Source organism: Naegleria fowleri (assembly GCF_008403515.1).
Source record: "Naegleria fowleri strain ATCC 30894 chromosome Unknown tig19, whole genome shotgun sequence".
Classification (NCBI taxonomy): domain Eukaryota; phylum Heterolobosea; class Eutetramitea; order Acrasida; family Naegleriidae; genus Naegleria; species Naegleria fowleri.
The window spans coordinates 218,862-235,661 of NW_025407951.1; the positions used below are offsets into that span (position 1 = coordinate 218,862).

General features: G+C 36.8%; 9 protein-coding genes across 9 annotated transcripts; 4 read left to right on the forward strand and 5 right to left on the reverse strand.

Moving 5' to 3' along the window:
• Positions 1-99: 99 nt before the first annotated feature.
• FDP41_013462 (uncharacterized protein) lies at positions 100-560 on the reverse strand (the record flags this gene model as incomplete). Its single annotated transcript, XM_044704095.1, has 4 exons — positions 100-160; positions 212-286; positions 356-369; positions 456-560. 4 exons carry the CDS (start codon positions 558-560, stop codon positions 100-102), a joined length of 255 nt encoding a protein of 84 aa, XP_044564961.1.
• Positions 561-1,973: 1,413 nt separating this feature from the next.
• On the forward strand, positions 1,974-3,749 carry FDP41_013463 (uncharacterized protein; the record flags this gene model as incomplete). The annotated part of the gene is made up of 1 exon (XM_044704096.1): positions 1,974-3,749. The coding sequence occupies one exon, from the start codon at positions 1,974-1,976 to the stop codon at positions 3,747-3,749; it is 1,776 nt and encodes a 591-aa protein (XP_044564962.1).
• Positions 3,750-3,996: 247 nt separating this feature from the next.
• FDP41_013464 (uncharacterized protein) lies at positions 3,997-5,054 on the reverse strand (the record flags this gene model as incomplete). Its single annotated transcript, XM_044704097.1, has 2 exons — positions 3,997-4,548; positions 4,644-5,054. The coding sequence occupies 2 exons, from the start codon at positions 5,052-5,054 to the stop codon at positions 3,997-3,999; spliced, it is 963 nt and encodes a 320-aa protein (XP_044564963.1).
• A 910-nt stretch (positions 5,055-5,964) lies between these two features.
• Positions 5,965-8,320, forward strand: FDP41_013465 (uncharacterized protein; the record flags this gene model as incomplete). Its single annotated transcript, XM_044704098.1, has 2 exons — positions 5,965-6,576; positions 6,653-8,320. 2 exons carry the CDS (start codon positions 5,965-5,967, stop codon positions 8,318-8,320), a joined length of 2,280 nt encoding a protein of 759 aa, XP_044564964.1.
• A 54-nt stretch (positions 8,321-8,374) lies between these two features.
• On the reverse strand, positions 8,375-8,902 carry FDP41_013466 (uncharacterized protein; the record flags this gene model as incomplete). The annotated part of the gene is made up of 1 exon (XM_044704099.1): positions 8,375-8,902. One exon carries the CDS (start codon positions 8,900-8,902, stop codon positions 8,375-8,377), a length of 528 nt encoding a protein of 175 aa, XP_044564965.1.
• A 297-nt stretch (positions 8,903-9,199) lies between these two features.
• Positions 9,200-10,075, forward strand: FDP41_013467 (uncharacterized protein; the record flags this gene model as incomplete). Its single annotated transcript, XM_044704100.1, has 4 exons — positions 9,200-9,332; positions 9,515-9,549; positions 9,666-9,839; positions 9,905-10,075. 4 exons carry the CDS (start codon positions 9,200-9,202, stop codon positions 10,073-10,075), a joined length of 513 nt encoding a protein of 170 aa, XP_044564966.1.
• Positions 10,076-10,972: 897 nt separating this feature from the next.
• FDP41_013468 (uncharacterized protein) lies at positions 10,973-12,160 on the reverse strand (the record flags this gene model as incomplete). The annotated part of the gene is made up of 5 exons (XM_044704101.1): positions 10,973-11,112; positions 11,180-11,188; positions 11,239-11,292; positions 11,349-11,897; positions 12,052-12,160. The coding sequence occupies 5 exons, from the start codon at positions 12,158-12,160 to the stop codon at positions 10,973-10,975; spliced, it is 861 nt and encodes a 286-aa protein (XP_044564967.1).
• Positions 12,161-13,038: 878 nt separating this feature from the next.
• On the forward strand, positions 13,039-13,653 carry FDP41_013469 (uncharacterized protein; the record flags this gene model as incomplete). The annotated part of the gene is made up of 1 exon (XM_044704102.1): positions 13,039-13,653. The coding sequence occupies one exon, from the start codon at positions 13,039-13,041 to the stop codon at positions 13,651-13,653; it is 615 nt and encodes a 204-aa protein (XP_044564968.1).
• A 515-nt stretch (positions 13,654-14,168) lies between these two features.
• On the reverse strand, positions 14,169-16,243 carry FDP41_013470 (uncharacterized protein; the record flags this gene model as incomplete). The annotated part of the gene is made up of 6 exons (XM_044704104.1): positions 14,169-14,512; positions 14,777-14,958; positions 15,051-15,068; positions 15,178-15,197; positions 15,308-15,472; positions 15,551-16,243. 6 exons carry the CDS (start codon positions 16,241-16,243, stop codon positions 14,169-14,171), a joined length of 1,422 nt encoding a protein of 473 aa, XP_044564969.1.
• Between the last annotated feature and the right edge of the window lie 557 nt (positions 16,244-16,800).

The following is a 16,800-nucleotide window of genomic DNA, read 5'->3' on the forward strand; positions in this document are numbered from 1 at the left end:
AACTCCCTGCGCTCCTTTGTAGTATCCAGCAGTGATTGATCTGAATCTCTCCTGACCAGCTGTTGTTTTTGTTGTTGAATTAGCCAAATTTAATGTCAGTTAGTTAATGATATTGTTCGATTGATTTAATTGTTCCACTATTGCCATCATAATATGCTTACTAAATTGTCATCGTCAGCATTATAATCATCATTGTCCCATCAACACATACCCTGTATCCCAAATCTGAATTTTTGCCTTGTAGTTTCCTACAGTCTCTTTTTTCAATTTGAAATCCACTCCAATACTGCATGTTGTTGATTTACAAGACATCGAATCATGAACATGATTACTGATGAACAAACAAACGACTTACGTTGCCATGTGATTCTAGAAATGGCAAAACAAAAATATAAATATATTTGAATCAAATCACGTCTCGTAACCAATGAGTCATATTTCACCATCGTACTCACCTCTAAAAACCTATCATCACTATACCTCAAAAGCATACAACTTTTTCCAACGGAGCTATCACCAATGACCAATAATTTACAAATAACGTCGTAATCAGAATCCATGATTATTATTCAATGATGGGGAGGATGATGCGAAAAATATCAATTAATAACACTCTCACAGATTTTAATTCTGGTAGTAGAGAAAAACACAATGCACTTGAAGTGATGAATACTACTTCGACTCGTTGATGTTCTTCTTGCTGTTCCGATGTTTCACGTTCAGTTACTCCAACTATAAGAACGTAAGTGTTCTTGAAAAACTATTTTTTTCGGTGTGATGGTGTCTGTTTTCGGAACCCTAAAACGCTTTTTTGAAACTTCTCCTTTGGAATTCATTTGGAATCTATGGAAAAAGTCTATTTTGCAGTGAGAACAGAGGGTAAGCAAACAAGGATGACGCAGCTTGCTGTCGAAAAAGCGATTGGAACTATTCTCACAGGTGTTAACAACAATTTTGTTGATATGAGTCGTGGAGTCATTGTCAATAACCATTCTGATGAGAGAATGAAAGTACATCCATCACCAAGAATGACTTTAGGACCATTTGGAATAAAAGAGGCAATCATTCTCATTACATGTTTAACTTCACATTGGGGATGCCACTTGAGAACGGTTGGTACGGGTCTCTCCGCAAGATTACAAAACTCATTTTGAAACTTTTCTGAGTCTAAAAAATGCCTTGAGAGAGGACAGGTTTGTTGTTCATCTTGTTGTTTTTGTGGTTTGTATGATTCAAGAAAGCAAAACTCGTTAACGAGAAGAGAACATCATTACTCTTTATTCTCTTTTCCGTATCATTGAAAAGCATTTTCTCTTTTCATGATGTCCCTCTTATTCAATAATTATAATTTTTAATATATTTATATTATATTTATATATTTATATTTATACAATTATAATTATTGAATGAGAGAGATATCATTTTAATGGTCAGACAATACCTCTAAAGCCTTATTCCATATGATCCTTTTTGGTCCCCACTGTTTACAAAAACCGCGGTTAGAATACAGTTCCGTAAATCCGAATATTAGGAATGGCTTCATTCTGGATATGAGGAACATTCGTTTGATGACTTTTACCAAATTCTTAAAATTGCTTGTAAGAGTGAGTTCAAAAATTTCCAATTTACGAATTTAGCAAATTTCGAACCAGAGACCATTTTATTGTTTATTGCATACTTCCATACCTTTCGTTCATCCAGACCAATACCTTTCATGATCAAGGAGCGCTCAGCCGCAAGTATTTATTTCAACTGCTACTTCAACATTCGAGTTGGCTCTATCAAAAAAAGTTGAAGTAACCGAACATCACCTGTGGCACCCAATTAACAAAAAGCCCTCTCTTTTGATTTCTTTACCCAACAACATCCACATTTCAACGATAGACACCACCACACATTATTCCAGCTCGTTGAAAATGGTCTCAGAAAGGTACCATTCTCTTGGGTCAGTGGTCACATGCCTTCTTATATTGATGTGTTCTGTCCTGCTGCTGTCCTCCTCCACGAATGCTCAATCCACTCAACTTGTCATTACGGTGAACAGAATTGTTCTATTCAACGGTGATGCAGTGACAATCACAAGTAATGAATTACAATCGACACTGAATGGAGTTCCAAGCCCACCTCGAATTATTTACAATGTACTCTCCATTTCTAATGGCCAATTCCAAGTAAGCAATGGAAACAATACGTTCACTCCTGTCACACAATTCACACAGAATCAAGTCAACTTGGGACTTGTTCGTTTTGTGCATGCCAATAACTTGCAAATTCCATCTTACACTCTCAATGCTTTTGATCCTGTATTGGGCATAACAAGTGCTCCCTCTCAAGCAGTTGTTACTTTCACTGCTTTCAACAGAGATGTTATTGGTGCTCCACGTCCAGTGTTTGATGCATCTGTGGATCCATCCACTCTCATTGTTACGCTCAGCATTACCATGTTTAAATTGGGAGGTGTCTTCAACACAAGCGATACTGGAAGCTCTGTCAACTTTAATATTGGTTTGTCCTCCAAGTACACTTGTTTGAGTAATGATTTGATTCGAGATGGATTTGCATTGACAACCTCTACTTCGTGGTATAACACTTATCAATTACGTCTTTCATTGAATGATTTCATTGCCAATCCAAATGTTCAATGGGTTTCTAATGGAGGTGTTGTTGACTTGGTTGCTGTCATGTTTGCCGATTACATGATTCATTTGTCACAAGTACCTGGAACCACAGCAATCAGCCAAAAGTCATGCTATGAAGTAATTTTCACACAACGTTACATCTTAACCTTAACACTTGCAGTTACAAGAATCAACTTTGGTACACAACAACCAAATATTTTCATGAAACCAAAGAGAATCTTTGTCAATGACTTGAATCGATTGGAAATTAGATTGGAAGTCTCAACCACAGTTTCACAGAATATTTCCTCATGGTTCGTATCTGGTCCTCAGGTCTTTACTGTGACCGATGCGATCTTCACTGGAGTTGTGAATGGAACATTTGTTTACCAAATTGTCATGCAATCAAATGTCATTACGGGACAAACTAATTTCTTTGGTGACTATACTCTGTCATTTAGAACGGTTCAACAAAACACTTTCAGCATTCCATACACCTTGCAATATCTCGTACCATTCCCACCAATTCAAGAAGAATTGATATTCAACACAAGTGCTCAAACCTTTGGTGATGCACGTTTCACACAACCTCAAAATCAATTCTCTCCAACAGACACCATTTTCGTCCGAGTTGAAGCACCGGACATCCCAGTGATTCCTGGTCAAACCATTATTCCTTTCAATGTCATTATGTGCTGCTTTGCTTCCATTCAAACCATTCCTGCTGTGGTGGACTGTAGAAATTCAACTCGGTCTGATTTCTCAAATAACATTTTCGTGATGGGACAAGCAGTTAGAGCAGGAGGAATCAATGCTCAGGTGGACTTCTCTGCAAACACAACCTATGGCTTTAATTTTGGACTTCCATTTGCCATTCGTGACAATGTTGAGAGATGCTTCTTGACAATTGAAAGCGCATACTCCAGCAGAAATAATCTTAGAAAGTTGGAAGAAACTAAGGCTAGTACTGTTCAATCGCTCACTTACAGAGTTTTGGATATTGTCAAGAGTGGAAAGAAGACTGGAATTACAAATAGTGGTAATAGCCATCACGATCAGTTGTCATTTGTTTTGGTAGCTCTCGAGTTACTTTCCTTTGCTTTGCTTTGGTTTGGTGCAATTTTGATTTAATTTCAGTTTTGGTTACAAAAGAGCGTCAATGAGCACCAAACATCTTTGCGGATTCGAATAGACCAATTTTGTAGAAATCATATTCATATTCAATAAACTCGGATAGTGTGACTGCATTCATTAAACGATTCAAGATTTATCATTAAAATGTTTGCCCTTCGCTTCCATGATAACCAACGCTTCAGATTCTCATGGTGCCAATGACATTTGACTTTACTTGTAATTAATACAGAGAACTTCTCTGACTTTATTGATTCTTAAAGCATGAAGTGAAAGAATTGGCCTTAGCATCATTTCTTCCAAGAGTTCCTAATTGGAAGTTCTCTTCAATGGTTCTCAACAATGAGTAGTGATTGTAAGTATTTCTATCCTCAATACCAGTCTTCACCATGTCACCAATCACAACAGCATAAATATGATTTTCAAACAAGTAGTCATCTTCATCAAATGTAATAAAGATCAAAGTTCCTCTCATGAAATTAGGATTGTTCAATCGAACTGGCAACCACTTGGCCAACCAATCATTAGCATAATTCAAACCAGTATCATGACCGTCGTTGTCAATATTTGGAGTGTAATACATTACATTTGGAAGCTTTCCAGAGGCAATGTCAATATCCAATTGTTCTCCAGATACAATATTTCTACATCTATTTGGGTTGTTTCGAATATTGTCAAATGTCATGAAAGGATTGTGTTTTCTGTAGTACAATTTCTGATAGTTTGCTCCAACAAAACATGATCCAGTACCAGAGTTTTCTTTTGGATAATTTTCTTGGTAGGACTTCCAGGTCAAACCCTATTCCATCAACAACGACATTTTTAAAATTATTTTAAATAATTTCATCATGACGTTGATCATCACTCCAACATGATCATCACGATATTACAAACCTTTGCTTCCAACAAATCCACCAAAGTGGTAGCATTCACATTGACATTACTATCTGAATTATGTCCAAAATAATCTCCGGCAATTTGGCACAAATAATTTGGTTGAGAAGGATGAGTAATGGCATAGTATTGACCCAACAAGGCTCCGACTTTATAGGCTACATAATTAAAGTACTCATGAAGGAGAGTGAGTTGTAAAGGTTGATTCTCAAAATTAACGATGAGAATTCGTTCAAAAGTACCTGGAAGAGTATGATTACCCGAAGATGATGATGAAGCTTGTGGTTGTCCTCCTCGTAATATATTGATGGTATTGGCATTCACTCCTTTTGTCGTAGAAGTGAGAAGAGTGGAAACCATCAGCACCACCACCACAAGAAGGAAAGCAAGGGAAATGACAGATTTGGACATTCGTTTTTTGACTGAGTAGATAGTGTGAGGAGTTGCTCATGATTGAATCTCCGAAGACCGTGAAGAAGGTTCAGAAAATTTGGGAGAACATCGAGGTCACTACTTGGAAGATTACTTTTGAACCCTTACGCTTTTTCCATCATCAGACTCTCCTGAGTGTGGTTTAGTATGAACATCAATATAGCCGTAGAAGTGTCTTTGAGAGCGCGAAGAAGGAAGAAAATTTAATGTTGTTCGGTTCTAGAAACTCTGAATTTGGATTCTAAATCAAAAATTGCAATTTCACACTTTACAATCACCACCACTAGTTAACATGTTTAAATGTACTACCAAAAACTCGTAGAGAGAGCGTTTCACCCTTTTATAGTGCTTAATGGATTGTGGGTATTTAGACACGAATGGAATGATAGACATCAATGTCACTTTTCCGAATATTTATGGTTCTCTCTTACAGCCAATTACCACCCACGATGAATATCCCAATAAGGATCAATACAAGCACAGATATAATCAATAAATAGCCAACACATCTTCAAATACTCTTCTCCAATTTTTTACATTAGCCTCAGAGAGGTTTGTTGGTGCTCGCGCATGATTAGAGAAGACTTGATTTTGGAAGATCTGTTCTTTCATATTGAAAAAAACACAAATATTCTCATTCTTGATTGTTGTTGGAGAGTTGTCTCTGAGAAATCACACTTTGACGACACGACAACGAATACCATAACTTTGTGGGACATTCCTTTGTGTTTTTGCTTTCTTGTAATATTACTAGTTGTGATTGATCCTTTTTGCTTGTTCGTTCGGTTCATTATTTCTAAATAAGTCAAATAATACAAAGAGAAAAAGTTGTTGGATCCCTTGCATTGCCCATCATCAACACATCCAATCAAACACCGTTTTTCGTGCAATGACCGTTTCCAATACCTCGTCCACACCAACCACAAATAACAGCACAACTTCAGTGGCCCAATCTACCTCCACAGTGAATCACAGCACCACAACAAACTCTGAAACAATTCTGAAAGGAGGAAATGCAGACACCACCAATACCAAAACCACCACTCAATCTCAAAACAACACGAATGAAGAATTGAAGAATGGTGACGGAGATCCTCGCTCCCTTGAATATGCATCGACGTCTTCAAGCTCCTCGTCTTCTTCTGATATTGGAGAAGGTGAATCGAGTGTGGAGGAATTTCCTCCTTCCAATATTGAAGAGGAAGAGTTGACAGCGAATCACAACAATGACTCTAACCCTTCACAAACCTCCTATGTGGAGAGAGAAGCTCCTAGATTGGATTTGAATACTGTCAAGTTGTTTGTTGGACAAATTCCATATTCGTACACGGAGGAAAATTTGTATCCCTTATTTACACAATTTGGACAAGTGGCAGAAATTGTGGTCATTCGAGATCGATTCACACAGAAATCGAGAGGTTGTGCCTTTGTGAGTTTCCGTGATAAGGAAGGAGCAGATTTGTGTATTAAGGAGTTGAATCAGAGATTTAAATTGCCACCAGTAAGTAACACTTGACGTTCACATTCATGTTCACTCCACAACAACAACTTATTCCCAACAAATTCCATTAATGCAGCTCAATACACCCATGCGTGTGAAATATGCCTTCACCGAGCAACAATACGAATCGTTTAGTGCCGAGTCGGAGAATTCTCCAAGTGGAAATGACTCCTCCTCAACATCTAACGAAGGTGTCATTGCTCATTCTTCCACCTTTCTTAGTACCCTAAATGAAAAGTTTGATTTTGGTCAACCTCATCCTGAGAACAAACTTTTCATTCGGAACATACCAAAAAGTGTCACTGAAGAAGAACTCTCGCAAGTGTTTGAACCATTTGGAGAGATTCAAGACACTGTTGTCTTGAGAACTACCATTCACACTTCCAAAGGTTGTGGATTTGTCAAATTTGTGCATGCAGAGTCAGCTCAGCGTTGTGTCGACGCTTTCCGAAATGAAATTATTCAACCTCTTCAAGAGAAGATTTGGTCACAATTTAAGGACACAGCCACTGAATCAACAACAACAACAACAACTGCAACGACTGCTACTCCAACAGCTCCCAATAATAATAATAACAATGGAGAGTCCTCTCAAGCACAACCATCTTCTCCTCCTCAATCACAACAAGCACAACCTCGTGTCCTCTCACAAGAACAAATTTCCATGGTCGATTCCATCTTTAAGAAGAGTAGTTTCTTGATTGAGGGAGCCATCACTCCTCTCGTAGTGAGATACGCCGATGACGACACGAAATTACAACCAACTCAGAATGAATCCTATACCAATTCCACAACAAGATCATCAGCGACGAGGAAATCTAGTTATTCTTCACAATATCAAGGTACGCCTTCCTCCTCAAATGCTTATTACTCTCAATATGGTGGTAGTGGTGGACAACATAGACAGAGACGTCACTCCACACCTTCACATTATCGATTCTCGAATCCCTACCTCCAATATCAACGTGGAGTTGCCACTGGATACTATTATGTTCCACAGATCAGTACGGGCTCAGGAATTGGAGGAGTAGCAACCGCTTGGGGCTATGGAGATCCTTCCACTTTTTATGGCTATCACACAGGAGGAACAAATTCCCAATCCAACAGCAACACTGGAGGATCTTCCAATGCTGCCGGAGAGGAAACAGTCCAGTTCTACTACACACCAGCATCACCTGGTGCCATGTATGGACATCCAGCTTCAGCAGCCACTTATGCAAATGGAGGAGGAGGAGCACCCTTGTTGTACTCACAAGTGGCCTCTCAACAAGCAAGCTCCACGAATGGAACTGCTACTTCTGGTGGTAGTGGAAATTCATCATCATCTTCGGTGGTGTATCATGGCACAAGCTCAGGTTCCAATGAGGAGAATGGCAGAAGTATTTCTCAACAACAGCCTCAACAACCCTTAATGTATTACTATTATTATTATCCTCCTTCACAGAATCCTTACAAGTATGATGGAGTTATCAACAATAATTCAGTCGGTGAGACACCACAAGGAGGTGTGTATGCCTATCCTCAGGTCAATCGCAGTGGATACTATCCACAACAGCAACAACAACATTCGTATCCTGTCTATGCTTCATCAGGTTATTCCAAGAAGAGGCAGAATCAGAAATCGAATCGAATGGAACACAACAAAGGAGCTTCTCCTCAGAACAACACAACCAACTACAAATTATTTGAAGAAAATGGTAATCATAGTAATCAGAAAAAGCAAACCTCTAATTCAGATGCATAAATAAATTATTTCTAGTCATGTATTTAATCATATGAACTTGCTGATCAGCAAGGATTACTTTTGCATTTCATTGGATGATGCGGCTGTTGTGGAAGAAGTGGACGATGGGGAAGCGGCTGTGGGTTTCCTAAATGATTTTGAGGGAATTCCAATCATACTTTCTTTTTCCTTATTCCAAATTCTAAACTTTCCGAAAGCATCTGGATTTGTCAAGTCAGGTAACTCGAGACCTGAGCCAGCAGTATAAAGAGCTCGAAGTGCTTCTTTTTGAAGCCGTAAATTAGGAGTTAACTTGGGATGCTTTTTATCAAATTCCTCATCCGCATGATTTAAATATTTCTCAACCAATTCGTGAATTTCCTGTTCGGAACAGCTCGTCTTCTTCACTCGGATATCTTCTCCAAAGATTTGGTCATGAATGAATTTATATCGTTTCCATGTAGGAGTCATTTTGTTCTCTCGTATTTGCTTTTGCTCCTTCTTTTTAATTTTATGAAGACCTTGTTTCTTCATCTCGAGTGCTTTTCGGGATTTTGGATGAACTGCATTTTGGTTTGCTTGTTGAGAATTTCCTTTTGTCATGATGATCAGTGCAATGTGTGTTTGGTGGTGGTAATATTTTTTGTTGAACTTCAAATAGAAAACTAAACCTGGAAAATCTCTGGTTCATTGGATAAACTCACGAAAGTAAGGTACTGCTTCTTCTATTACACAATGAACACCTGAACGCTATCTAAAGAAAGTATTCAGCAGAACCATTGACACTTGTTTCAAAATCTCATCTCCCATCTGCAGAACAATTTACAAAAAAAATTGCTTAATTATTGTCCATCCTGTTATCATCACCAGTGAATATCGTCAATTTACAAAAAACACAGAATGTCTTCTCAAACAGGTCAATCAGCGTTACGTTTGGCAAAGGAGTTGAAGGAATTACAAAAGAATCCAGTGGAAGGCTTTAGTGCTGGATTGAAGGACGAAAATAATTTGTATGAATGGGATATTTTGATCAGTATGTATGATTGAACCGATTTACATATTGATTAGAACTGTTATTTGATGATGTTTTGTTGTATTATCATCATTGTGAATTATTATTATGTTGATGTTGATGGCACTTCAATGCTATCGGCCGATACATTCACGGATTTAAATTTTCAATCACCAAAATTTGATAATTATAATTTATAATAGTTGGTCCACCGGAAACACTTTATGAAGGAGGAATGGTAAGCTTTCTTCTTGAATTTATATTATAGATGACTGAGATGATTGATGAAACAACTAATTGATCAACTGCAACAATTTACGACATTTTACGATCGCTATCAATCAACAACTCTAGTTCCGTGCGATTATGACATTCCCTGAAGATTATCCAAACTCTCCTCCAAAACTTCAATTCACAACTCCAATCTGGCATCCAAATATTTATTCAGATGGTAGAGTGTGTATTTCAATCCTCCACCCACCAGGAGAAGATGAATGGGGCTATGAAAAGGCTAGTGAACGTTGGTTGGTATGTAGAACATATGTTATTGATGCAATTGAATCTTTATGTAACAAATGACTGTTGTCAACTAGCCAATTCATTCAGTGGAGTCCATCTTGATTTCTGTCATTTCCATGTTGAGCAATCCAAACGATGAATCACCAGCAAACTTGGACGCTGCCAAGCAATGGAGAGAAGACAAGGAGGGATACAAAAAGAAAGTCCGAAGATTAGTGAACGATTCTATTGAGAATTTTTATTAAGGGAAAGTTTATTCCACCAATCATCAGAAAATAAATTGATTGTTATTCATGTATATTTGTTCTAACGCTTCTTTAGTAAGGGAGTTGTTTGATTTCAAAACCGTATCAGTTTCTTGTGAAAATTATGTAAAATCTTTTGGTCAACTGAAAACTTTATTTAAAGTTCCTGGTTGACTGAGGTATTGGTTTCGGAAATGCACAATTGCTCGTACTTGTTGCTTCCACATATAAAAAGTTGGTTCCTCCTTTGAAGAATAAACTTGCCACAAATGCAAATCAATAAAATTATTAAGCGTATTGTAAAATCTCTTGAATGCCAATTTGAACAGTTCGGAGAGGGCCGACTTGTATACACATTCCTATCGACAAGGTGACACCGAGCCAAAAGGATTTCCAGCCTTACTCCTCTCAATTCAGCCTTACCTCATTTTTACCGCTTAAATACTACATGATCATGGTTTGAAACCACCATAAATGGTGACTTGTGCATGCTTTGCCAAACCATCAACAAAAAAACAATTAAAATATTCTTCAGATGTATTGGTGTGTGGCTTGTAATTCCAAACCACCCCAAGAGAATTCTGAAGGGTTTGGATCGCAACTACTTGAGAGAGCATTTGCTCACAAGGCAGCTTGGAGTGTGTATATTCATTTATTCATTTTCCATAAAATAGAAGAATGGTTTGGCCCGAGTATAAGTGACTATTCTGTTCTTTGTTAAGGATTAGACTTCTGTAATGGCAACATTATAACAATTTCTCATGGTAGTGAATTGTCATCCCTTCGAGAGAATTCAAACATTGAAGGAATATGACCAATTCACATGCTCTGTCCCTTTAAGACGAGGTCGATTTAGGATGCCTTCCCTCGATGAAAAGTATATTGGAAATTCTCCATTCAACAATAATGACACTGGAGTACCATTGGGACAATTGTTGGCTCTTTCAAGTCAGAAATGAACATATTTCCTGGTGCATGTGTAATACAAAGATCTGCCTCCTGTATAGATAGTGCTGCAATTGAACTAGTAACACCACCTATAAAATTTCATAAAATTATAAAATTTAAATAATAATTTAACACAAGCGTACTGATGACACTTACAGGCCCAAACTATTTGATGGGAATTTAGTTCATTATTAATTGAAAATATTGCTACTTACAGCAGGGAATTTCCCCTTCATGAATAGTGACGCTTTCACCATAATCTACTCGATCTTTATGAACACAAATTGACATGAAATTGATTGTAGAAGTTTCCAACTATACTTACTCAAATCTGAAATACCAATTTCATTTGGATCCCCACAATGCACTGGTCCTCCATGGGTAGTCGTGAATTGTTCTGTAATTTTCACTGCCAAATCAACCTTATCTTTTGGGATGGGTCTCATGGAAACCACCATTGGAATAGGTTTTCGATTAAGGTATTTAAATTCGCTACTCGTTTTGCAAATCATATTCGTATTATACATGGACACGTTTTTCTTTTCTGTGATGTTTCGCACTTCAATGCCATTCTGTTGCAATGCTCTCTCAAACGAAAAACTACATCCAATCAAAAAAGTGACTAAATCATCTCTCCAATAATTACTGACATCACTAGTTTCCTCAACAAAGACACCATTCTTGTAAACCCGATATTTTGGAATATCCTTTCTAATGTCACATTCATTTTCCTCATGAATCAGTAATTTTGGTTTAATTTCTCCAGGCTGCAATTTTTCAAGAACAGGACATGGAGCATGATTGAGCTTACAAAATTGCTCAAATTCATCCGCAAATTTTTGTGGAAGAATGACTAAATTCGCTTGAATATATCCTGTTGTAACATTAATGGAACAATGTAATTATTATTATAATTCAAATTCAATATAATATATTTGTGAATATACGTATATAAACAAGAGATTCATTATATTCAAATCCATCGTGATGACCACTATTATTTTCTAAACTGATCCTTTTCATCATACCTTCACAATAACCAGAAGTAATGGATCGAAACTCTCCGGAACGAATTAATTTTCTAAATTCATTCGGAGTGAAAGAAGAAACAGTCTTTTCGACAAATGATTTTTGCATTTTTAAAAATCACGGGTGGCCAACTCAAGCGTATTTTTTCGTGAACACATCAAGCTGCAAGAGAGAATTTCGCTGGGGATTTTTAATAAAGCTACGATCATAGTATGATTTTATGATGATTTCAACCCCTCAAAACTTGCCAATGCAAAATATTGTTGCTGACACGTGAAGGAAACACTACTTAATTATTGGTGCGTCAATAAGTTGAATTGGCATTACAAGAGCCGTGGTAGTAACGTCCTAAAACTTTGTTACGTCCAGGGTTGTATAGTATTGAAGGGGCCCTTTCCCCTCTTTGTCACATTATCAACACCATCTCTCTCAAACCACAACTCTTACATTGAGAAACGTGTTATGAAATTGTTGCTAAAATGTTTTCAAACTTCTCTTCGAAAAGGGTTTTAAAAAAAATTTCAATTTGTGGAGTTCAATATGATTGAGAAGAGTTTGAAATTAACACCAAGCCCGTCAAAAGTGCACAACGAATAGAACATCCTTGAGTGTAAAGTGGTCTGTCGTTCTAGAATTTCATGCTGCTTGTTTGCACTTTACACGGGCTTTATGTTTAATTCAGCCAAAGTCAGTGACACCTTTTTTTAAGGGCTGTTATTAATTGAATATTAGGTCTCACAATACCAAACAAAAGAATCTGAAACTAGACGGAAAGAAGCATCTACCATATGAAAATCTTGGTTTCAGCATGCTTAATTGTAGAACAGTTCAAGTCTGAAACAAAATTTGAATAATGGTCGGTGTTATTAATCGAGTAAAAAATAAAAGTGCGCTCGTAAAGAATCTTGTCTCGAATCTTGGTCATTTTTACCGAAGGAGGAGCCCTTAAAAAATACCGCAAGACGAACATCAGAATTGACTCTTGCATGCTCCACAGCCTGGAAAGACGTTTGGAAAGAATTGAACAACAAGCGAATTACATTTCAGCTACCCTCAAACAATTAAACGCCAAACTTAATGAATATATACGAAATGAAGAGAACAGAAATTGCGAAGAAAAGGCACGGAAGCCATTAGATCATTCGCATCACTTGTTACAATCTTTACAACATCATCTATGTGACGCAATCACCTTTAGAGAAAATCCATCAGTTGAGAAAACTAACAATCCACCAGTTGAGAAAGATGAGAATACATTATCAACATTGAATCAACCAACTCCATCAAAACAAGAAAAAGAATACAAGCCAAAGAACAAACCTCGCAAAACAAGAAGGACCACACAAGCTAAAAAACAATCATCCACCGACAAAGCCAAGCCAAAAAGAAAAACAAAGCAAAAGAAAAAACTTCACGATCATACTAATCATGGACAAAAAGGCAAGATACTATATTTGTATTATGATGATCAGTGCTATCAACAATTCGATAAGAAACGTGTAATGAATGTAAGAACAAGAAAGAAGCATCTCACCTTATACTGGATCCAAGACTGCTCTCCGCCCTTCAACATTATTAATTGTTGTGACTTAGAACTTTGAAGACAATGCTGGTAATCGATATCATTATTAACATATCATTATTAACATATCATATCCATCAACACTATATATACCTATTCATGACCTTTTTACAATAATTGACGACTCAACCTTACAAACCAACGAAAACCATATGCATTAACAGACAAAACACTGCTTTATTTTTGCCTTCTGTTTGAATCATGGACTCAACCCATGTTAACAATTGCTCAACACAAGCATGTAATCTGTTAATATTTGATATATCCTGTTAAAAACATTCGACATTTAGAAGTAGTATCTTTACGAAAATGAAGTCCAATGTTGTTTTATGACAAGTATTGAGGCACCGAAGGGCCAATAAACAATATTTAATTTTTACTGAAGGAGTTGGCCACCCGTGTTAAAAATGATCAATATCCTACCTATGAAATAATATTGTAATATTAATAACAATTAAATTAATAATTAAATTAATAACAATTAAATTCATTCAAATAATAATAATTATTAAATTTATTCAAAATTCTAAAAAATTACTTTTTCAATGCCACTTCTCTAAGAATGGTAAAGTTTGGAACTCCCCAACCACTCACAGCATCATAGCCACTGGTTGCTGGAAATCCCACTGGACATGGTGCTGCTGCATTATATCCATGGACAATATCAAAGAAAGCTCCACGAGTTTGTGACATGGTTTGATACAAGTAAATATTTAAAAATCCTAAAGGTTTCTTTCCAACACTGAAACGTGCGTCATTCATCAAGCTCACAATACCTGCAAAGCAAGGACATGCTGCGCTAGTGCCACCTACAGGACGCATGCTACCTCCAACCACGACTTGATAATTGACTCCCAAGGCAGCAACATCAGGATAGGCTAAAATGTCACAAATGTGTCAAAAAACAGTATTGATGGATATAATTAAGATGGGCCGTAGAAGTAATAATATAAATAAATAAGAATATAAATAAATAATAATGATCCATATAATATTCATGTATGAAAAGAAAAATAAGAAGTGTGAATCCATGAAGGTGTTTTTTAACACGTGAAGGAAATTTGATAGATCCATGTATTAAGAAACACGGAATAAAAAAACATTGAACCATTCATTTCAAAATTCGCTCTTTTTGAACATACCTCTTCCATTGACATTAAAGAATGAAGAAGGTGGAATTCCACTCTTGCTCAAATAATGTGAAATGGCATCTTTTTGCCAAGTTGGAGCTTGATAGAGAGTGGAGAAGCCACCACCACTCCAGAAAACACTATCTTCCCAGTATTGATCAGAGGGTTGAGTAGAACCGACAGATGTCACCCACCTTCAATATTGTTGTTTCGATAATTTTCATGAAATACATTCATAAAAGTTCATGTTGTCCACACAGTGTGGAATGAATCACACAATACTTACCAGCTTGTATTTGGCCATCTAGAGGTGCGTGTGTATGATCACAGATCAACATGTTGAATTCATTGATTTTCATGATGAAGAATGAAACAAAACGTGTCAGTTTCTGATGAAATTTTAAAAAACATACGTTGGTGAAAATTTTGTTCCCTTATGATTGCATTGCGCCCCATCATCTCCAGATGCAATGGTGACTGTTCTTCCACTTGCTGCAAATTTCAAAATTCAACATCTAATTGAGCAGCCAATGCATTAGTTACTGTGTTTTCATCATCTCCATAACTCACAGAATGAACCCAAGGAGAAGCATCTCCCATTTCTTGTTGTTTAATGATCCAATCAATGAATGGTTCTTGCTGTGTGATGTTTGAAATTCCTGGAGTCGAAACAATGAGTGTATTGATTTTATATCCTACACCCATGATCTGTAAATGGTTCATCAACATGGCATGAGATTTTTCACACAAATTTCACATAAGAAGAAAATCTTCAATAAAAATTACATGAAACACACACTTAAAAACATATTGAACATCCAATGACGCTTCAACACCTGGTTGAGATTCATCGTTTGGTCCCATCACAGATGGACTTTGTCTCACTAAATTAAATGCAGATTGAAATTGTGACAAATCCTTATAACTAAAATATTGACCCAAGAAGGATGCAACAGCTTGTGAACTCTGAGAATTAATCATGGTTGACATGGTAATGTTATACCTCTTCCAAATTACATGAGGAGTAATTGGAATATTCGAATCAGAGACTCTGTTTGATTTCACAAAATATTTCATATTTGGAATACGAACAATTCCACTCACAAATGAAACAATTTGAGAAATTTCATAAGGTAATGAATATCCAATCTCCATGGATCGATACAAGACAGTTCTACTCTCTTGATGCACATAAGGTTGCATATTTGCTTTCAAATACTTATTCACTGATGAAATGGGCAACAAACATGAAATAAAATTCTCATGTTTTGACACATGCAACACGACAGCACCTGGAATGGTTCGAATGTAATGCAAAACCAATTCCTGATGTTGTGGAGAGGGTTTAGTGAGTTGTGAAATTTCTCTCATGGTTAAATAATTTTCATGGTCGGGATGTGAAGGATCACTCACACTCATGGCTTTTTGTTGTAACCATTCCAAATTTTGAGATTTCAATGCAAAGGTTAAATGTACCATTTGTTGTTGTTGTTGTGGTTGTTGTTGTTGAGAGGATGATGACACTTGTCGTGGTTAAGACTTTAATTTCTTCCATCCTTTGGATTCATAGTGTTTTTGAAGAGACTCTACAGAAATACTTCGAGTAGCATGATACATGGAAGCAGCATTTGGAATATTCAAAAAAGGACAATGTCATATCCTGATGGAAATTGGGATCATCGGCCAAGGTTGGAGAATGTCCAAGAACGAATGTAATGGTTGTTGTTGATATGATACTGAAACAGAGGAGGCCTATTATTGCCAAGAGCAATGCAAGAGCACGCATTTGGAACTTTTTTTTTTCATGGAAAGGAGCAAGTTGGGAGTTGTAAAAAAGCTCCGCCTTATTTTCGGAGTTGACCATTTCCATGTTCGTCCAATTACAATTTCTTTGCATGAATATCTTCTGTTTATTTTTGTGGTTGGTTCTTTCGCAAGATCTTTCGTTGGACCATGTGTTTCACAATGTTTTTAGGGCAATAAATTGAATGAAGGAATGAATGGCCGAGTCAGGTTTATGAATGTTCAATGTGGTT